The following is a 20,302-nucleotide window of genomic DNA, read 5'->3' as shown; positions in this document are numbered from 1 at the left end:
TTTAGGTCTCAGCTTAGCTCCTTCCCATCTTCCCTCCCAAGTAAATCAGGACTCCGCCATTCTGTGCCCCCCGCCCCGCCCCCCGCCATGCCCTGGCCTCACATCACAATAGTGATGTTTGTGTTTTCCCCTCCTTGGGTCATGAGGTGCTTGGGGGCCAAAGGCTTTGCCTTGCATTGGGGCATGCCCGTTGCTCTATGTGGATGCTCAGGGCATACTCATGGGAAGTCTGGCCTTCAGGTTCCCCAGGGGATGCTGTGTTTCTTTTTTTTTAAAGGAATTCCTTTATTTTTATTATTTATTTATTTATTTATTTATGGCTGTGTTGGGTCTTCGTTTCTGTGCGAGGGCTTTCTCTAGTTGCGGCAAGCAGGGACCACTCTTCATCCCGGTGCGCGGGCCTCTCACTATCGCGGCCTCTCTTGTTGCGGAGCACAGGCTCCAGACGCGCAGGCTCAGTAGTTGCGGCTCACGGGCCCAGTTGCTCCGCGGCATGTGGGATCTTCCCAGAGCAGGGCTCGAACCCGCGTCCCCTGCACCGGCAGGCAGATTCTCAACCACTGCGCCACCAGGGAAGCCCGGGGATGCTGTGATTTAAGTGACCACTGAGGCCTCTTCTCCAGGGAGAAGTCGTTCCTTCCTTAATTCTCAAGCATCATCCAGTGGATTTGTCACCCAGCGTTTCTGAATTTCCAGGCAGAGGCTCATCCTTGTTAAATAGAATTGGAATGAAATTTCCTCACCCCACGATATCTAACTGTCCCAGAGATGCAGAAATTAGGAACTACAGTTGAGCCAGAGCCACTCCTGAGAAGGCAGTCAGCGAGTCATGGAAAGAATTTGGATGAAATAGTCCCTTCACTCCTTGTCTTCAATGTGTGGTACCTTTCATCATGTCAGGGAGCACAGATTTAGTCCCAAGACTGGCATTATTTTGAAAAATGAGTTTCTACTAGAATTAAAGGGTACTGAAGCCAATTCCATTCAGCCTGAATATCTCTGTTGTAATAGCAATGCTGTCAGAACCTTTATCATTTGTCTTCTCACACACACCCACGCCCCTTTCCCAGCTGGAATTCCAGCCCCTTCCCTCCTTCCTTGCCCCCAGCAGAGAGATACTGTCACAGAGGTGGCTGCTTGCCCACCAGCATCAAATGCTTTGTCCTTGTCACCTGGGTGGTAAGGTTCTCTAAGGGCTGTAGAAAGACAGAAGCACTTGGAGTCTTCATGGTTTTATGTACGTATACATGTGTTTTGAGTATAAAAGGGAATATAAAAGTAAAATAACATAATCAACTACATTACAGAAAATTCCCAAATATTCTTCCTCATGCATTTTTTTCCTATACTAGTGAGGTTTTAAAACTATTATTTGCAATCCTAAGTAGACCTGAATTTTAATGCCCTGTGTTTTCCCCTTCTCCTAGCCTGGGCATCTGCCTTTAGGCCACTTGGTCTTTTCATCATCATTTTTAACTGCTGTGCAATGTTTCAGTGGGTCATAATCCTGTGGGTTTTTTCATTTCTTATTGGCTATTGATCGCCAAGTGGCAGATGAAGGAAGGTCTGTGACTCAATAAAAGGCTCTGAGAAATTGGTGTAGAGAAGGAGACCCTACAAGTGAGTCGAGGGGACAGAGGGGGCCAGGACCCAGCGTGGGTCCCTAGGACTGCATCTCTCAGCCACGTCCTCCTCTGGCAAGGTCACTGGCCTGGTAGACCTAGAAGTCCTAACTGGACTTCCTGGCATCTTATAGAAAAGATGGAGAAATACGGGCAGGAGGAGAAGGCAAACAGCTGCTGATGCTAATGAATGAATTAGCGCTAACCTGGAAACCTGGTCGAAAACTGGGAAGTGAGTCATCTAGGCAATAGCACGGAGGGTGTGCACCTCCAGTTTTTGGATGGTCTGAAGCTGGCGGAGAATGACTGGTTGGGGAGAAGAGGTCATCTAGGAGCCAAGATGCTGAAACGTAATGCAGTCCTAATACTCAGTCCTGGCTTGGGTTCAAAACACTCACTTCCCTCTAACAGGAAGTGAGGTCCACGTGGCTTTGCAGCATCACGAATCCGCAGCACGGTGCGGTGGCCCCACAGCCAGCGTGGTTCTGGGCAGCATTAATGGGTGTGCTGCCTCAGAATGAGGAAGGAGATAGCCCTGGCCCATCTGGGCTGGGAAAACCTTTCCTGGAGTAATGCTTTTCTTGTAAATGCTGTGATTTTAGGATGTGCCTTTCCAAGAGAAGGATCATGATTAGGAGGGACTGTGTAAACAAGCGGGGGACGGGGGGTGCTTAGCTGGAGAAAAGGGGGCTCATTGGGGCATGAGCACGAGCCTCGATCACCATCAACATCATCATCATTTAACCATAGTCGTTGCCAGTCCTTGAGCTAGGCAGTTCACAACCGTCCTATTTAATCCTACAAGCTGAGTATTACCCCCACTTTACAGATAAGGAAACTGAGTCTGAGAGAGGTGAAGCAGCTTGCCCAAGTCACCCAGCTGGTAAACCACGGAGCCGAGATTGGATGTCAGATGTATTTGAGGCCAGAGTTGTCATTTCTTCCCACTGAGTATCAGTTTTTCAAAACCTGAGGTGTTGCCTTGCAGAAGATGACAAGGACTTATTTTTGCTGGTTCCTAGTGATGGAAGTAGTTTCACGGGGTGGGAGCTACAGCGAGAATATTTTATTCTAAAGCAAAGAAGAACTTTCCTGACTGAGCTGTCAGCAGGTAGAATAAGCTGTCCTGACAGGTGGTAAATTCCAGAGTGACAAGAGGGATTCAAGTCGAGGCCCTGTGAACACTTAGTGGAGTTCTTCTAGGGGGAATTCAAAGGTCAAATGAGGAAGCAAACAAAATAAACTTGAATGACACTTCTGTACGAGTGAAGGGTCTTTGTTTGTAAACAGCAGGTATTGGTAAGAAACGGGTTCTGCCTTAAGCAAAAACACACTATTTTTGCAGGAATTTGAGGTAATTCATGGGATGGAAGGAAATGGTGAACCCAACTTTAAAAAATGAACTTATCTACAAAACAGAAATAGAGTTACAGATGTAGAAAATAAACTTATGGTTACTGGGGGGAAAAGGAGGGGAGGGATAAATTGGGAGATTGGGGTTGACATATACAGTAAGTCCTCTTCATACGAACCTTCAAGTTGCGAACTTTCAAAGATTCGAATGTGCGTTCGTGTGTCCAATACGTTAGTTAGTTCACGTGTCTGGCGTACACTGTCACGTGCGTGCATCCTCTACATGTGGTTGTGCTTTTGTGTACTTTACCGTACAGTACTGTATAGAGTACAGTAGTACAGTATCTTTATTTCAAGCCCAGGACGTCTGGAAGCAAGTATAAAAGCAGTGGTGATGTAGCTGATACTACTGTACTTTTCAAGGTACTGTACTGTAAGAATGTTTTCTTTATTTTTGTGGGGTTTTTTAATGTATTATTTGTGTGAAAAGTATTATAAACCTATTACAGTACAGTACTATATAGCCGATTGTGTTAGTTGGGTACCTAGGCTAACTTTGTTGGACTTAACGAACAAATTGGACTTACAAACGTGCTCTCGGAACGGAACTCGTTCATATGTATAAGACTTGCTGTGCACACTACTATATGTAAAATAGATAACTAATAAGGACCTTCTGTATAGCACAGGGAACTCTACTCAATACTCTGTAATGGCCTATATGGGAAAAAAGTCTAAAAAAGAGTGGATATATGTATATGTATAACTGATTCATTTTGCTGTACAGCAGAAACTAACACAGCACTGTAAATCAACTCTACTCCAATAAAAATTAAAAACAAAAAAAAAAAGGCCAGAAGTCAGGCTGGCTCCAGGCCCCCAGGCGGCAGCAGTTAGTAGAATCTCATTCCGTGCCGTGGCCACGATGGTCAGCATCTAGGGTTGCCCCACCTTCTATCACCCCACCAAAGACTGAGTTCCAGAGAAAGCCTCAAATGGGCTTAGCCTGGTTCCAGGCCCATCTCCTTGGTACCTTGATTGACAGCGTCCATTGAGAGGTTAACTTTCCAGAGGGAAAGTGACACACTGATGCTGCAGGAAGGGCACGGGCGCTGGGCGTGTGCACTGCACAGCGACCTGGGTACCTGGCCGCCCTGAGCCGCTGTGTCTCCAGGAACCACACTGAGCCCTGACTTGTGTTCAGGGCTCTCCCTGCCGGCCCAGCAGCCTCTACACCCAGGCCATATCCAGCACCCTAGACGCACGGGGCTGATTGTCCAAGACATACTAAGTAGGCCAACTACTAAAAACTCTCAAGTGTGTTTATCGGAAGCAGCCCAGCGGAGGACCAGTTTGCTGAGAGCCGTGTCCAAAACCGCGTTGTCCATCGCGCTCTAGGGATGCTCTGCCTTTGCAGAGAGGGTGGCCCCCTTCCTGCCTACAGAGCACAGGGTTCCTCTTGGCACTTAGCATGACACTCAATACCCCTAGTCTTTAGAACCCTGTGGATCTTTTTTTTAAAGTCATCTTAATAAATTATAAATTTGTTTTTATTGTAAGCGTTGTTTTATTATTGAGTATTCAGTTGAAATAATTATTTATTCATTAATTGATGTATTAATTATTGGATAGATAACAAAAGCCTATTTAGAAAATATAAGGTATAAAGAACAATCACCCATGTACCCACCACCCCACTTAAGAAATATTACCAGTACCTCAAGGGTTCCCGGAACACCCCATCCTGATCCCATCCACTTCCCCTCTGCACTTAGTAGTAATTGCTCCCCTGGCTTTTGGGTTTATTATTCTCTCGCTTTTCTTTGTAATTTTATCACACTTATATCTCTAAACAACACATTGTTAGGTTTTCCCCGTTTCTGAACTTCATACAAATGGAAACATCCTTTATGTAGTTTTTGGCGACACATTTTTTTCATGCAACATTGTATTCGTGATTCATTTTTGCAGGCTGCAGCATTTCATTCCTTTTCATGCCATGTAGAATTCCAGTGTATGGGTAGATGACAGGCCACCATGGATGGACATTTGTGTGGTTTCCAGCATGTCGCTAACACTGACATTGCTGTTGGTCAACATTCTTGGCTGCATACCCTGGGACAGCGGTGCAGGTGTATCCAGGTGTGTGCCCGCAGGTGGGATGGTGGTCACCAGGGTCTGAGTATGTTCATCTTTATAAGATGATAGTATCCTGGTTTCCAAAGTGACAGAGACCAAGTTGTACTCCTGCAGCTGGTGTATAAGAGTCCCTTTTGCTTTACAGCCTTGTGAGTATTGAGTGGTGATCTCGAATTTTTTAGCTCTTGTCGATCTGATGGCTGTTGCATGGTAACTCATTGTGTTTTAGTTTGTGTTTCTCTGCTTACTGAAGTTTAGCTTCTTTGTGGTTATTTATTCTTTTGAGAAGTGCCTGGACATGGTTTTTGCCCAGTTTTCTACTGGAAATGTATCATTTTCTTACTGACTTGACACTAACATGATATGTATGATATATATAGTGTATATAGCATACATATGATAGACACATAGTACATACACACACACACATATATTCCAGATTGTCGCTTAACTCTATTTTTTATGACATTTTTTGATAAACAGAAGTAGTAAATTTAATGTTACTGAATTCATTAATATTTTCCTTTATAGTTTGAGATTTTATATCTTCTTTTTCCCTCTTTTATTACCATCATTTATTTAACCAATCCTTGTTGTGCATTATGATTGTTTCTTTTTTTTTCAATCTATTATACAAATCAGTATGGCAAATATGCATATGCATAGATCTTGTTTTTTTTTTAACATCTCTATTGCAGTATAATTGCTTTACAATGGTGTGTTAGTTTCTGCTTTACAACAAAATGAATGAGCTATACATATACATATATCCTGCTGGAATAATTGAGTATCTATATGGAAAAATAAAGTCAAACCAGTATTTCACCACTTCCGGTTGGATTATAGACAACCGTGAAAAGGAAAACTTAAGAACTTTTGTAAGACAACTCTTATAAGCTCCGCATGGGGAGCTTTTATGTCTTATTAAGGTATCCTTCTCTACACCAAAGTCATAAAGATATTCATTATATTGTCTTATAAAAGTTTTTGGGCTTCCCTGGTGGCGGAGTGGTTGAGAATCTGCCTGCCAATGCAGGGGACACGGGTTCGAGCCCTGGTCTGGGAAGATCCCACATGCCACGGAGCAACTAAGCCCATGAGCCACAACTGCTGAGCCTGCGCGTCTGGAGCCTGTGCTCCGCAACAAGAGAGGCCGCGATAGTGAGAGGCCCGCGCACCGCGATGAAGAGTGGCCCCCGCTCGCCGCAACTAGAGAAAGCCCTCGCGCAGAAACGAAGACCCAACGCAGCCAAAAATAAATAAATAAAGGAGTTCCTTTAAAAAAAAAAAAGTTCTTAAATTTTCCTTTTCACGGTTGCCTATAATCCAACTGGAAGTGATGAAATACTGGTTTGATTTTATTTACTTTTCCGTATGGATACTCAGTTATTCCAGCGCTGTTTATCCAAAGGCGCATTTTCCCCCACTGATGAGCAGTGTCCATGTATGTGTAGATCCACTTCCGTTCTTTTATCTTATTTGTCTAAAGGTTGACTACTAAAGCTGTAGAGTAATTTGTGATGTCTTATAAAGCAAGTTCCCCTACCTTATTCTTTTTTAGTAAATAATTTGGCTATTATTATCTCTTTGTACTTTGATATACATTTTAGAATCAGCCTGCCAAGTAGCACCAAAGACCCTGTAGAAATTTTGACTGCAGTAAATCTATATGGGTCACCTTAGGAAGAACTCATGTTTTCCGGATATTGAATCTCACACTCCTTGAAGATGTATATCTACCTTTTTACGTAGATGTACCTTTATGTCTGTTTGTAAACTACTCTTAATTTTCTTTATAAAGATTTTACACATTTACACATTGTTGTTAGATTTATTTCTAGATAATTTATATTTCAGCTATTATTGCAGATGCTCTCTTTTTAAAATAAACATCTTTATTGAGATATGATCTACAAACCACAAAATTCACCTTTTCAAAGTGTACAATTCAGTGGTTTTAGTATATTCACAGAGTTGGGCAACCATCACCAAAATCTAAGTTTAGAACATTTTTATCACCCCCAAAAGAAACACCTTTCCCGTTAGCAGTTAATTCCCACTGCCCCCTGGCAGGAAGGAATGAGTGAGTGAGTGAATGGATGAATTTATACCTGTGTAGCAGGCTTCATGTCAGACATTGCCCAGCCCCAGCCTTTGCTTTCTGTTTTATTTTGGTTTTATTTTCCCCTCCCATCTCTATCACTGGTCTGGTTTCCAAGCTAATCTCCAACCTCTTTCATTCTCCTCCACTCCCTGGCCAGACAACTTTTCCCAAAGAAAACAATGTTCCAACCACTTCTTTGCGAGGAAGCCCCCTGTAGCTCCCATGGGAATCTAGCTGCACTCCCAACACGGTTTCTCTGGGGAAATTCAGGCTGATAACTCAAGCACCTCGGAAGCAAACTCTGGAGATGCAACTCTTTTGTGAGTCAGAGAAGACGTCTTCTGGGCTCTTGGTTTGCTGCAGAGACCTCAGAAAGTAAACACAGTCGACCTGATTATTCTCTTCCACTTCCTCCTAAGTCAGAGATATTTCGGGTTAACTCAGGGAAGAGGCTAAATTCAGCCTTGAAACCAAGCAGCCTCCATGACGGGCACTTTGTTTTGCTTGAGTGACTACAGTGATGGGTCTTTGGTTTTAAGGGCAGCACTCATTGTGTCTCTTTAGACCGACCTTGGTGATCTTTTCCCTGCCCTGCAAAGATGGGCAGGGGGGGATGCCAGATCCCTCTGCAGTACCCACTCATTCATTCAGCATGCTTTACCCAAATGCCTGGTCTCTGCCAAGCTCTGTGCTTAAGAGGTGGAGATCCAAAAGCTTGCCCTCTCAGGGCTTGAAGTCTAGCTAAGGAAACTCCAAGAAACAAGAGACCCATGAAACAGATAACTGGTGCTTGGGTAGATGTCTGCCCAGGGCAGAGAAAGGAGTGGATGTACCTATGCCTTCCTGTGACTTCATGCAAAGGCTAGGCCATGGAATCACCAAAATAAAAGAAGGGACCAATCTAGCACTCACAAACAAGCAAGCAGATACAAGCACTGTCACATGCATACCCTATATCCCAGCAATTCTTCTCTTGGATGTATGCAGCCAATAGGAAATTGCACACACATAAATTTTACATCGAAAGAAAGCATTGCAAACAAATATTGAACTCTAGTTAATACATGCATGCTGCAGTATCTAAGGGGAAGTGTAATTATATTCGAAGTCTACCTTGAAATATACCCCCCAAAAGATGGACGGATGGATGCATGGATAGGTGTCTGATAAAGCAAGTATAGTAACGTGCTAATGGTGAAATTTAGTTGCTGAGTGTATGGGTACTCACTATAAATTGTTTTTAGACTTTGCTGTGTGTTGAAAATTTTCATTTAAAACATTGGGGGAAATGCATACGTGTGTTTGCCAACAGAAATGTACAAGAATGTTCATAGCAGCATAATGGCTTCAAACTGAAAGCAACCCAAATGCCCATCAGCAGTAAAATAAATGCAGAAATATGTGAGTCTGTTTATATAATGGATACTGTTCACACTGAGAATGAGCCACAGCTACACACAACATGGGTGAATCTCACCAACCATAACGTTGGAGGAGAAGAGAGTCAAAAGAGGACATGCTGTATGGTTCTATTTCTATAAAATTCATAAACAGGCAAAACTAGCCTAGGATGTTAGAAGTCAGGATGATGGCTTTGAGAAGAAGGAAGAAAGAGATTGTGAGTGGAATAGGGGGCCATAGGGCCTCCTGGGGTACTGGAAGGTTCTGTTTCTTGATCTTGGTGACAGCTAACAGACATGAACACTTATCAAGCTGTACACTTAAACTCTGTGCACTTTTCTTTATGTGTATTATACATCATTAAATACTGTACTAGGGAGAAAAAGAAAGAAAGACAAACAGTTCCAGTTAGAAGGTTTGCCTAGCCAAAGCTTTTTTTTTTAATTTTAAAAGCAATTTGTAATTAGAAATTACATCCTACATACAGGAGTTATTCCAAGAAGTTTCATTTCATTGTCTAGGACAGAGTGGATAGCTCTGAAAAGATGAAGTCTGGCTCCAATCACTTCAGGGGGGGTAGGAACCCCCTCTGAGCCTACCAAGTAAACCAAAGTTGTGAAGGAAATGAAACTTCCGGTTAAGACATTCATTTGTTCATACATTCCTGTTGCATTAATTCCCCTAGTCTTCACTTATTGTCTGTCTCTCCTCCATACAGACATCTATCCACATACACTGTGTTCCGAATCCAGACTTGATCCACAAGGCATGACCTGGCCCTTTCAGGGGTTCCCGTGCCCAGAGGAAGAGACATGCAGACATTTCACCTTGCAGCCACACTCCTCACCTTCCCGGACTCCTTTTTGTGATTCTTCTCACATATTTGTCCTGAGATATCCTCTGACTCCTGAACTGATTAGTCAGGGTTCTCCAGAGAAACAGAACCAATAAGAGATAGATAGATACACCAATACATAGATAGCAGAAAGATGATAGATAGATACATAGATAGATAATAGGTAGGTAGATAGATAACAGAAGGATGATAGATGGATATATAGCTAGATAATAGATACATAGATAGATAACAGAAGGATGATAGATGGATATATAGATAGTTGATAGATAGGTAGATAATAGATGATAGATAGATAGATAGAGGTTTATTATAAGAAATTGGCTTATGTCATTATGGAGGCCAGCAAGTCTCAGGATCTGCAGGGTGAGTCAGCAACCAGGAGACTCAGGAGAACTGATGGTTTCCTTTCAGTCTGAAGGCCTGCAGGCTCAAGACCTGGGAAGAACCTAGGTTTCAGTTTGGATTCGAAAGCGGGAAAAAGCTGATGTCCCACCTCAAAGGCAGTCAGGCAGGAGGAGTTCCCTCTTACTCAGCCCTTTTCTGCTATTCAGGCCTTCAACTGATGAGATGAGGCCCACCCACACTGGGGAGGGCAATCTGCTTTACTCAGTCTACCAATTCAAATGTTAATCTCATCCAGAAACACCCTCACAGACACACCCAGAATCATGTTTGGCAAATGTCTTGGCACCCTGTGACCCAGTCAGGTTGACATGTAAAATTAACTGTCACAACTCTAGAGCATGAATAGCCTTCCAGCTCTAAAGACACAGCTCTCTATTGGAAGAGACACAGCCAGGGGCCCTGGCCTGGTCTGTGTCACATCCCATCAAACAGACAAGCTGTTGATACCTCACATACATTGGTCATTTCTTACATATTGTTTGGATTAGTAATCAGTGGAAAAGAAGGCTTCAGCTGCCCACTAGGCCCCCTGGATGGCCACATTTATTATTTTAAAGAATAAAAAGAAAAGATTTTAGTTATTACAAAATATATCATACATTCCAGAGAATCTCTGAAACAGTTGAAAGGAAAAGGATAAAAATGAACCCCCGTGTACCCCCCATCCAGCCTAAAAAATGGAAAATGACCAGTATATTGAAGGCCTTTGGTGCTCCTCCCAATGGCTTTCCACTCTGTCCTTACCTATAAGAAGCCACTCTCCTGAATTTTGCGTTAATCATTCTCTTGTTTTTTAAAAACATCAAAGTGTATGTCTCTAAATATATAGGTTTGGTTTGGCCTGTTTTGAGCCTTTATGAATTGACACATGCTGTGTGTATCCTGTGCAATATGCTTTTTCACACTACCTGAAGTGTTGGGGCCTCATCCACACCGTCACGTGTAGCCTCAGTGCATATAATATTCTTTTTTGTGGACATGCCCATTGTACGGGCCATGTGTTGGTCTCTTCAACTCTTGATGCCTGTTTGGGTAACTTCCGGTCCTCTTCTGTCACATATGAAGCTCACAGAAGTGTTCCTGTCCCCGTCTCCAGGTGCACAGGTGCAGGGGTTTCTCTAGGGTGGGCATCTAGGAGATCAGGTGCTCAGCCCAGTTGTAGAATATATGTCTCTTCGCTTCTCTAGGTAATGCCAAGGAACTTTCCAGAATGATTATACCAATTTATGCTCCTGCTGGAGGTGATGCAGGTTCCTTATGATGTTCTCCCCACCTCCTTTCCATCCAGTCTGGTCTCAGTTAATCACCTTCCCTAGGTGCAGTCACCCCTGCTCACAGGGCAGCCGGTGCTTAGAGCACGGTGTGACTGTGACGCCCTCCTACACACTTCGTGCATATGCCGGACAGCACTTTTCTAGGGTGGGATCCGATATGTGAACGTGTGTCAAATTGCCGTCGCTGTGGGAGAGCCCACATGTTTCAGTCAGACTACTGTGCAGCTGTCTGCTTCAAGGAAAAGGGCTAAAACAAAACCTCAGTAGAGTGGGTGGCGCCCAGGCTGGACTCCAGGGCTGATCTCTTTATGCCAGTGTCAGGACATTCATCCTTGAAATTGATCAGTCATGCTCTGCCATTTCTCCACGGCCAAGAGCAATGGGTCCCAAGATTGGCTCCATGGGAGATATTTCACCCCCACCTGAGATCTAGTCCCCAGACAGGAAATCACTGCCCTGCCCAATCTGCCTGGCTATGGAGAGGATGCTTATAAACCATCATCTTTTGTGCTGCTTCTTTCCAATTACAGGTTAGCCTGGGGAGGAAGATAAAGACATTTGCAACCAAGATGGTAATCACGAGTGGCAATGATGAAGACAGAGGAGGCCAAGAAAAAGAGAGCAAAGAAGAGAGTGTCTTGGCAATGCTGGGGATTATCGGGACCATTCTGAACCTCGTCGTCATCATATTTGTATACATATACACCACTCTGTGAATGGCCCAGAGGGTCCTCAGGCCTTGGCGTGGCCAAAAGACGGGAGTCCTGTACGTCGGCAGGTCAGTGACGGGACACTGCGCAAACAAGCAGCGTTGACCTACACACACCGTTCAATCAAATGTACCTTCGAACTTGATAAAGGGTCACCAAAATAAACCGATCAGACACTAAAGCACAATGAATCCAACAAAACTCATTCACACAGCAAGGAACTCAACGTCGTCGGCAGGGGACCCGAAAGAACGCTTGGAAGACTCGCCTCTGACGCCGTCTGGGAGCGGATGGGTGCAGAGATTCATTATCCCAGGTCGCTGACGGATGTCACATGTTCGAAAAGAGGAACAGGGCGGACGCAGCTCACAGTGGACGCAGCTCACGGTGTGTCTCCCAGGACACGCAGTTCCTCCTTAACTCGATGAGCTATTTGGTACAAAAAACCACAGGGACAATCCTTTGACAAGCATCCCATTCATCAAAAGTGTCTATTTGATACCGGGGAGATAACTTATTTTTCTTTTTTCATTGGCTTGACGTGTGTATCTGTTCATATCAAGGTTTATAAATATATATTTTTAATAAATGTGCTCTATTTTTCAGCATGAACCGAATATTTGGAGAGGCGCTCCTGGATCCATAGAGCTTTCTTTGGTTTTACCTGCTTAAACCCCTAGACTGCAGATGTTCTGTTGTGTAATCACTCTGGTCCTAATTCTCTCATCTTGTATTGTTTACCTTCTCTCTCCCTCTAGCTCTTCTCGGTCTGGAGGACGTTTTTCCGTAATACCAGCCGTGATCTTGGTTGGTGCATGTTTTAAGATTGTCTGTTGAGCGGCTTTTTGTTGTTATATCGGAGATATAAAACGATCGTGGGCATGTGGACCTCGGATGCACCATATCCTTACTGAGAATTATGCATGAGCAAGGGCTGAGTGATAGATCAGCTTTAAAAATTTTTTTACAAGGACTACCATGGAGGAAGAGTGCGGCTACATCTGCAGATCGACTCTAGGATGGAGTATTCAGCTTCTCATTGGCAACATTATTATTTCATTCTTGTGACCATTTGTTGAGCACATTTGATTTTAATGGCCACATACTATGAAAGATGGGAAGGACAAGGGGGAGAGCTCAGCTTTAGGTGCATAATTCCTTCCTTAGTGAGCCGCCTGGGATCCTTTCCAAAGTAGGTGGGGCGTAAATGGCACATGGAATCCCCACTGTAGGAGCTCACCTGGGTGTTTCAGGCTGTGAGGACACCCCTGAGACAGGTGACTTTTTCAAGGGCACTAGAAGGGTATGCAACGATCACCCTAAAAGATTGCTGCATTTCTTAAAGGTCCTGGTTTACACCCACATGAAGCTACTTCCTCCCTGGCAGGAACAGTTGAATAAATGTGAATTTGCCCTGTTCTGCTCCCCGAAATGGGCCTTTCACTGGCTGCAGCGGCACGGCCTTAAAAAAAGAGGGTTAGAATTCCTTCTGCTAGTGTCAGCCTTGCCCGTGGGCAAAAGAAGCAGCAGTCTGCCTAGTTGGATTCGAATGATGCCCAGGAGATCTCCACCGCCAGATCTCTCCATCCCTCTGTTGTGGTGTCTGAAATTCTACCATTAGAGAGTCATTTCTTGGACTCTGTTAGGGACCAGGCCCTTTTATAAAGCAAATGCCCTGAGCACCTGGCTCCCATCAGGTGTCTTCTCTTCCCCACCAGAAGAAACAAAGTTGATGTGCATTCAGGGAACACATGTGCCAGGCGCTGTGCCAGACCCTATATTTCTTTAAGTCACTGAATCTTCCCAGTAAGTGAGCTAGGGAGTCTTTATCCCACATTATAGAAGACGAAAGGAGAGCTCAGAGAGATTGGGAAGCTTCCCTGAGATCAGGTGGCTCCTGGTGGTGAGTCAGGATGCAAACCCCTGATCTGTCTGATTCTCTAGCCCAGTGAGGGTCAGTCAAATGCTAGGAAAAGAGGGAATGGAGAGGTGGGGATGGCCCAGGAAAGGGCCCTCGGGGGTCAGATGCAAACCATGGCTTTGCTGAGGGCAGTTCTGCACCCCTCCATCCCTCCCTCATAAAAATAAACAACCCCTGGGAACTCCTTGCACCCTGGCAGAATGTCATACATGTAAGGACGAGGGCCAAGAGGCTGGTTAGAAATATAATGGACTATCAGGGGAGGGAGCCGTCTCACAGGTTCTGTGTGGTTCTAGAAAGACTGTATAAGAATTCTTAACAGTGAACGGAGTAAACAATAAAGGTGCAATGGAAAAAAAAAAAAAAAACTACCAACGTCCTTTTTCCCCCTGCAGCGTCCTGGTATTTTTCAAACTCCGTGTCATTCCTTTACCTATACATATTTTTGTTTCATTAAAAAAAAAAAGCACACAAAACTGAACGTGACTCTGTTCAACTGAAACTGTTTCGTTTGGACTGTAGAAGCCCTAGTGAGTTTTCAAGTGTACTAATTTGAAATTTATTGAGGGGAAGAACTGCCTTTCCAATCATCTCAACAGCTCCCCGGTGGTTCCTCTAGATTGTCCTAATCCACAGCCTGGAAATAAAGCTGCCCGTTCAGTGACTGCCAACGAAAGTGGCAGCACTGTTCTCTTGCAGAGAGAGGCCTTCATTTCTGTTCTAATTTAGGAAAGCCCGAGAACACGCACTGGGCAAACTCGCAGCTTCCCCCAGGATCCCAAGGCATCTTGAGGGGATGTGACAGGAAAGCAGCCCGTGGCCCTGGATCTTGAGTGTCTAAGCACGCCGAGCCCAGCCTTGGCACCAATAGCAACGACCTAAATGACATGAGGCCAGCATACGGGACCCCCACATCAACACCGTGAGGTATGCGCGCCTACCCCCATCTTACAAGATAAAGAGAAAGGCTCAAAACAGCTAATTGATTTTCCAAGGTCGCACAGCTAGAAGCCAGTAGAATTAGACCTGGCTCCGCATCTGTGTGCCGTCTGTACCTCGTGTGGTCCAGACTGTGGGTCTGAGCTCTGCTGGAGCCGTCTGGCTAGTCCAGTCCCAGCACACAGCTTCCCACCACGCCTGCCTCTCCTTCGTCACAAGGCAGCTGGCCTGGTCGGTGTGGCTGAATCGTTGCCTTTAACTTCTACCCCAGAAAGCGACTCAGAAAGCCCAGCCTCTGGCAGGGGAGAGCCAGGCGCGCATGGCGCAGTGTGCCCTGGTGGTTTGGGGCTGCAAGGCGCTTGCCGACGGCCAGAAACAGCCTGGGCTTGAATCCCATCTCTGCCTCATGTGATCTAGGTGATGGCAGGCAATTCACACCAGCTCTGTGTGCCTCGGTTTTCCTCATCTATCAACGAGGGGCGCTAATAGCCCCCAATCCCATCAGGTAGGTATTTTAACCTCATTTAACTCATGGAAAAAGCGTGGCCTGGAAAGGTGAGTTGACTTAGCAAAGGCCTGGGGACCATGACGTCAGTGGTTCCAGAAGTTGCTGCCTTCACCTTGACAGCCAAAGAATGATACTTAAAGCCCGAAATAAAGATCTCCAGGGGGCCTGAGTTTCAGGGGGCTGGGGACAGGATTCCTCAAAGACTTTGAAGTTCAGTGTGAGGCACCCGGACTGTGGGAAGGCAGAAGAGGGGCTTGAGGCCCCTGTGATTCTATAGGTTGGGGTGAGGACAGGGCAGAGAGACCCTTTTTCTATGTTTTGTTTTGTTTTTTTCTTTTTAGTAACCAATAACCAACTGAGGCCCAGACAAGATGAAGTCCCAAAATCACATAGCTCTGTAGTCCAGGGGTCTCAAAGGTAGCCGGGGAAAGGAAAATGCACAGAGATTTATTTTCATGCAAAGGGCTGTTGGTTATTGGGTGTTGGACCACAAGACCTTTCCCATTGCTTGTTCTGGGATTTCTGTGCAAAGCAAATGGCCTCTCAGAGAATCCGGGGCTCTGCCCCTGCCTCGTCCTCAGAAATGTGACAACCTAACCCCAAAGTGCACAGCTTTGAGGTGCCCTCTCCTGCAAGGGGGCTGGAGAGAGGCCTTTTATGCCAACAACGAAAGGGGGCTGATGGACAAGCAACTCAGAACTACTCTTTCTTTCTTACTTTTTTCATAAATCACACATGCATAGTAACAGTTGAAAAAATTGCAGTTAAAAAAATTCTACAGAATTAAAATAATTAATTTCTGTAGAATTAAGAATCCCCAAATACCACCACCTAGAGGCAACCACTGCTAGCGTTTAGCGTAGAAATTATAGACGAGGTGGCCTGCATATCTGTTTGGTGAGATCATTTTCCTTGAAGTTTTAAAATTCCGTTGCCTTTAGGCAGGGCCACTCTTTAGCTCACTGTCCCCACGTTCCCTGTGACAGTGGACAGCTTCCCTCATTTCTGTTACTTGCTAGATCCAAAAGCATTCTAGATGGCCATCCTCAATGGCCATCCAGACATTTCCCTATAAACAGTAGGTTAAATATTACAATTCACACAAATGGTGCCATGCTGTCAACATTGCCCCCATATATTTTTTCATTAACAATTGTGAATATGCGCCTCTATTCGTCAATCTATTTAGACAAACCACTTGTAAGGGCCGTTTGGTATTCTGTTGTTTAGCTGTACCATCACGTATTTCCCCATTCTCTCACTGTTGGGCCTTTTTAGGTGGTTGTCAGTGTTTTCTACGACCTACTCAGCCTTGCTCTTTAAAATATCCCAAGCATTATATGTGGAATCTAAAAAAATGGTACAAATGCACTTATTTACAAAACAAATAGAGTCACAGATGTAGAAAACAAACTTATGCTTACCAGGGGGGGAGGGATAAATTGGGAGATTGGGATTGACATATATGCGCTACTGTATATAAAACAGATTACTAATAAGGACCTACCGAATAGCACAGGGAACTCTACTCAACACTCTGTAATGACCTATATGGGAAAATACTCTAAAAAAGAGGGGCTATATGTATATGTATAACTGATTCACTCTGCTGTAGAGCAGAAAGGAACATACCATTGTAAATCAACTATACTTCCAAAAAAAAAAAAATCCCAAGCATTGCCCTTACCTTCCCCAGCACCCCTTAGAGTGGTCTGAGGTGGTATCCCCATAAGTCATTGTTTCCCAAACTAAAATGAAGGTGGGGATCACTTGGATGCCTTTTTAAGAATGCTTATTCTCAGGCCTCTCCCCCAGATCTCTGGTTAATAGCTCTGGAGTGGAGCCTGGCCTGGGGTCTTTTTAATGAGTCTCCCAGATGATCAGGCATGTTTGGAGATGTTGATCCAGGTGAACCCAGGATGACCCCCTGGGCTCGGACCTGATTCTGAGCCCCTGGGACTCTGGTGGCTGTGCTGGTCTTGTACAGGTCACTTCATCTTTATTCAACCTGGGTTTCTTTATCTATAAAAAGCTGATCGCAACGTCTGCATCACAGGTCATTATGAAAGTCAGCTGACGGAAGGCAGATACAGCTCCCAGCAGAAAGCCATGCACATCGCTGCGTGGCAAAATCACGGACGGATAGGCTGGCACATCTGCTCGCTATTAGAGCTCTGCGCTCAGTGCAGGGGAAAGTAGCCCGTAGAAACACTGAAGTTATAGATCTTATCAACAGTTCACTTCATGCATCACACACTGCGTATGAGTACCATTTACTAAAGAAACGCTGGGCCAAAACTTTCTTTCAGGGCTTCCCTGGTGGCGCAGTGGTTGAGAATCTGCCTGCCAATGCAGGGGACACGGGTTCGAGCCCTGGTCTGGGAAGATCCCGCATGCCACGGAGCAACTAGGTCCGTGAGCCACAACTACTGAGCCTGCGCGTCTGGAACCTGTGCTCCGCAACAAGAGAGGCCGCGAGAGTGAGAGGCCCGCGCGCCGCAATGAAGAGTGGCCCCCACTTGCCACAACTAGAGAAAGCCCTCGCACAGAAACGAAGACCCAACACAGCTAAAAATAAATAAATAAATAAATAAATTTATTTTTAAAAAAACAAAAAACTTTCTTTCATATTCCTTCTAACAAACACCTATGTGTATCTAATATAGGAACAATTCTTGTCTGCCTCTCTATCTGTCTCTTTCTCTCCCACATTTCCCTCTCACCCTCCTTCTCTCTCTCTCTCCCTCTTTCCCTCCCTCCATTCTTTCTTCCCTCTCTCTCTCCTCTAAACCCCAGCTTGCTTCCTTTCCCTCGCTGTTGCCATCACCCATGCTTAGACTTAGGGCTCTCTTCTTCCATCAACGGCCTGAAGAACACCAGAAAGCCCACCCATCTCCATGTTTCACTGTTTTTAATAGAAACAATCTCATTGGCCATCTAAGCACTTTCCTAATAGCTGCTTTGGGAGCCCAGACTGGCTATTATAATGACACACATTAGGAAGAGAAAGTTCCAGAGGCCAGATTCTTGCTTTTTCTTCTGAGAGACTCTCCTAGAAGACCCTCTGGCCCCCACCCGCTAAAGGAAGGACTTCTATATGAGGCGCCTCCAGAAAGATCCCCTTGGGGGCTGGAATACCCTCTGACATCATTACATAATGATTCTTTCCTCTCATGGGAAGCAGATGGAATGAACAGACTGTTAATATTTTCTGTTGTTTGTAAACAAGTTGTACAAAACTGTGTATACTTTTCACAGAAGGGCTACATGCTGCCACGAGAAATAAGATCACATAATATATAATTTTTCATACAAGATTCTTTGTTAAGAGGTATGCTTATTTACTCTATTTCTATTAGACAATAATGGGGAATGCAGAATGAGGTAAGAGTCATGATCGGATGTCTCTACAGCAAGGTAGTAAAGGATTAACACACCTCTCCCTATCTGGGACAGCAGCCTGCCAGGTATGCAGAAACTTGGCTCCAAAGCCTAGACGTTCAACTCTGTCACCTGCCCCTAATCGCTGCAGGATAGCACAACCCAAAGTCCTGTTCAGAGAGTCAAAGTGTCCCACCCCCAGCCAAGGGCAGGAAGCCAAAGAGTGACAGCTGAATAGTTCTAAGCACTGTAGCTAGTAAGCAATAAAAGGACTATGTTTTTAACTAGTACCTGTCTCATTGGGACTAAAAGAATCAAAGTTAGATCAAGCAGAGGTGAGCCAGCCTTAATTCTGCCAAGATCCAAAGGTTGCTCCTCAAATCTCCCTGACCTGTAAGCTGACATCTTTCTCTTAATCACGAAGACGCTTCTATCATGAAAGGCCAAAAGCACAGACTGATGACCCACTGGTGTGGACCAGCCACAAATTAAAGCTGCTGAGATGCCTATAGGTCACTGAACCTCTGGGACCTCCAGCCCAGGAAAGGTGGACTTCAGACACTTCCTCGCAAACTTGTATATTCCAGAATAAACTTGTAGGTTCCACTGGAGTGTCCATACATGTTAGCTTAGCTAACCCCTTGATCAGTTCCCAGAGACTTGTATTTATAATTCTGAACAGGAATCGGGCAACACGCCCCAATGCGCTTGTCCTTCCCCTGGTTGTATCACCTTCTTGCCAGCTGAGTCCCTATTGTCCCAGCCTCTGAGGTCATTACCTGACAATGTTGGCCATATTTTTTCCTTGGTACCTTGTTTTCTGTTCTAAAGAGTCCACGTTAGTGTTTTCGATTCTGAAGACTCTGCTGCAGAACTTTGGGTTCTAAAGCTCTAAAGATTCTGCCTCTGTATTAAAGAGACATGTGAACTCAGCTTCAATGCAATATTCTGGCTTGATGTTGGCTTGGCCACCCGAGCTGGGCGATAGTTCTTTCTTCCCACACTTTCCCCCAGAAAAGTCGGTGGGTGATTCCATGGCCTGTGGGTATTTGAGCAATAAGTGTGTGCACAAAGTCCATCACTCGCTCTCCTCACCAGGGGCCACCGTCTCGCTTTTTTTGAGGACCAGGATATCATCCAGAAATGGGAATGGGGCTCAAAACCAGAAAATCTGTGTTCAAGCCCCAACTCTGCCACCGATTGACTATTGATCTTGCACCGGACCCTCAATATTTCTGAAAGAATATTTCATTTTCATGTCATGAATTTAATAAATCTGGTCTCTCAGTGTAGGTGTGTAGATTACATTTTTACGTAATAGCATTTTGGGAAGTAAGGAATGTAAGCTTCTGTTAGCTATTAATAAGAGCAATTAAAAGGTGTGTGTTTAAAATCTTTTTTTGCACTAAGGAATAATAATAAGGATAAAAGAATCAGATTCAGTGGTGTTTCAGAATCCTTTCACTGACGAAATTAAGTGTAGCTTCACCTGGGATGATGGCAAAGGTCTATTTAATTGAAAAACTAAATATTAGGGACTTGGAAGTAACTCCATATTAAAATATGGGCACAGTCAGCTCTCCATCAGTAATTTGAAATTTTAGCTCTGTTTTCTATTCACAAAGAAAATGAAAAGAGAAATAATTATTAGGAAGACAAAGGTGTGTATGTGTGTGTGTGTGTGTG

The 20,302-nt window shown here is 44.6% G+C and overlaps 1 protein-coding gene across 2 annotated transcripts in view; it reads left to right on the top strand.

Moving 5' to 3' along the window:
- Positions 1-14,668, top strand: part of TUNAR (transmembrane neural differentiation associated intracellular calcium regulator) — a 50,625-nt gene extending 35,957 nt beyond the window's left edge. Inside the window, exon 2 of one of the 2 annotated variants that reach the window (XM_082384642.1) lies at positions 11,688-14,668. In XM_082384642.1, the coding sequence (XP_082240768.1) occupies positions 11,727-11,873 (147 nt within the window). In that variant the 5' untranslated portion in view covers positions 11,688-11,726 and the 3' untranslated portion in view covers positions 11,874-14,668. The remainder of the gene's footprint in view (positions 1-11,687) is intronic. The other variant, XM_082384641.1, reaches the window with a different exon arrangement.
- Positions 14,669-20,302: the final 5,634 nt, after the last annotated feature.

The sequence above is a fragment of the Balaenoptera borealis genome, assembly GCF_965194805.1.
Source record: "Balaenoptera borealis genome assembly, chromosome: 3".
Classification (NCBI taxonomy): Eukaryota; Metazoa; Chordata; class Mammalia; order Artiodactyla; family Balaenopteridae; genus Balaenoptera; species Balaenoptera borealis.
The sequence above is the reverse complement of the archived record's forward strand: the minus strand, read 5'-3'. Positions and strand labels throughout refer to the sequence as shown.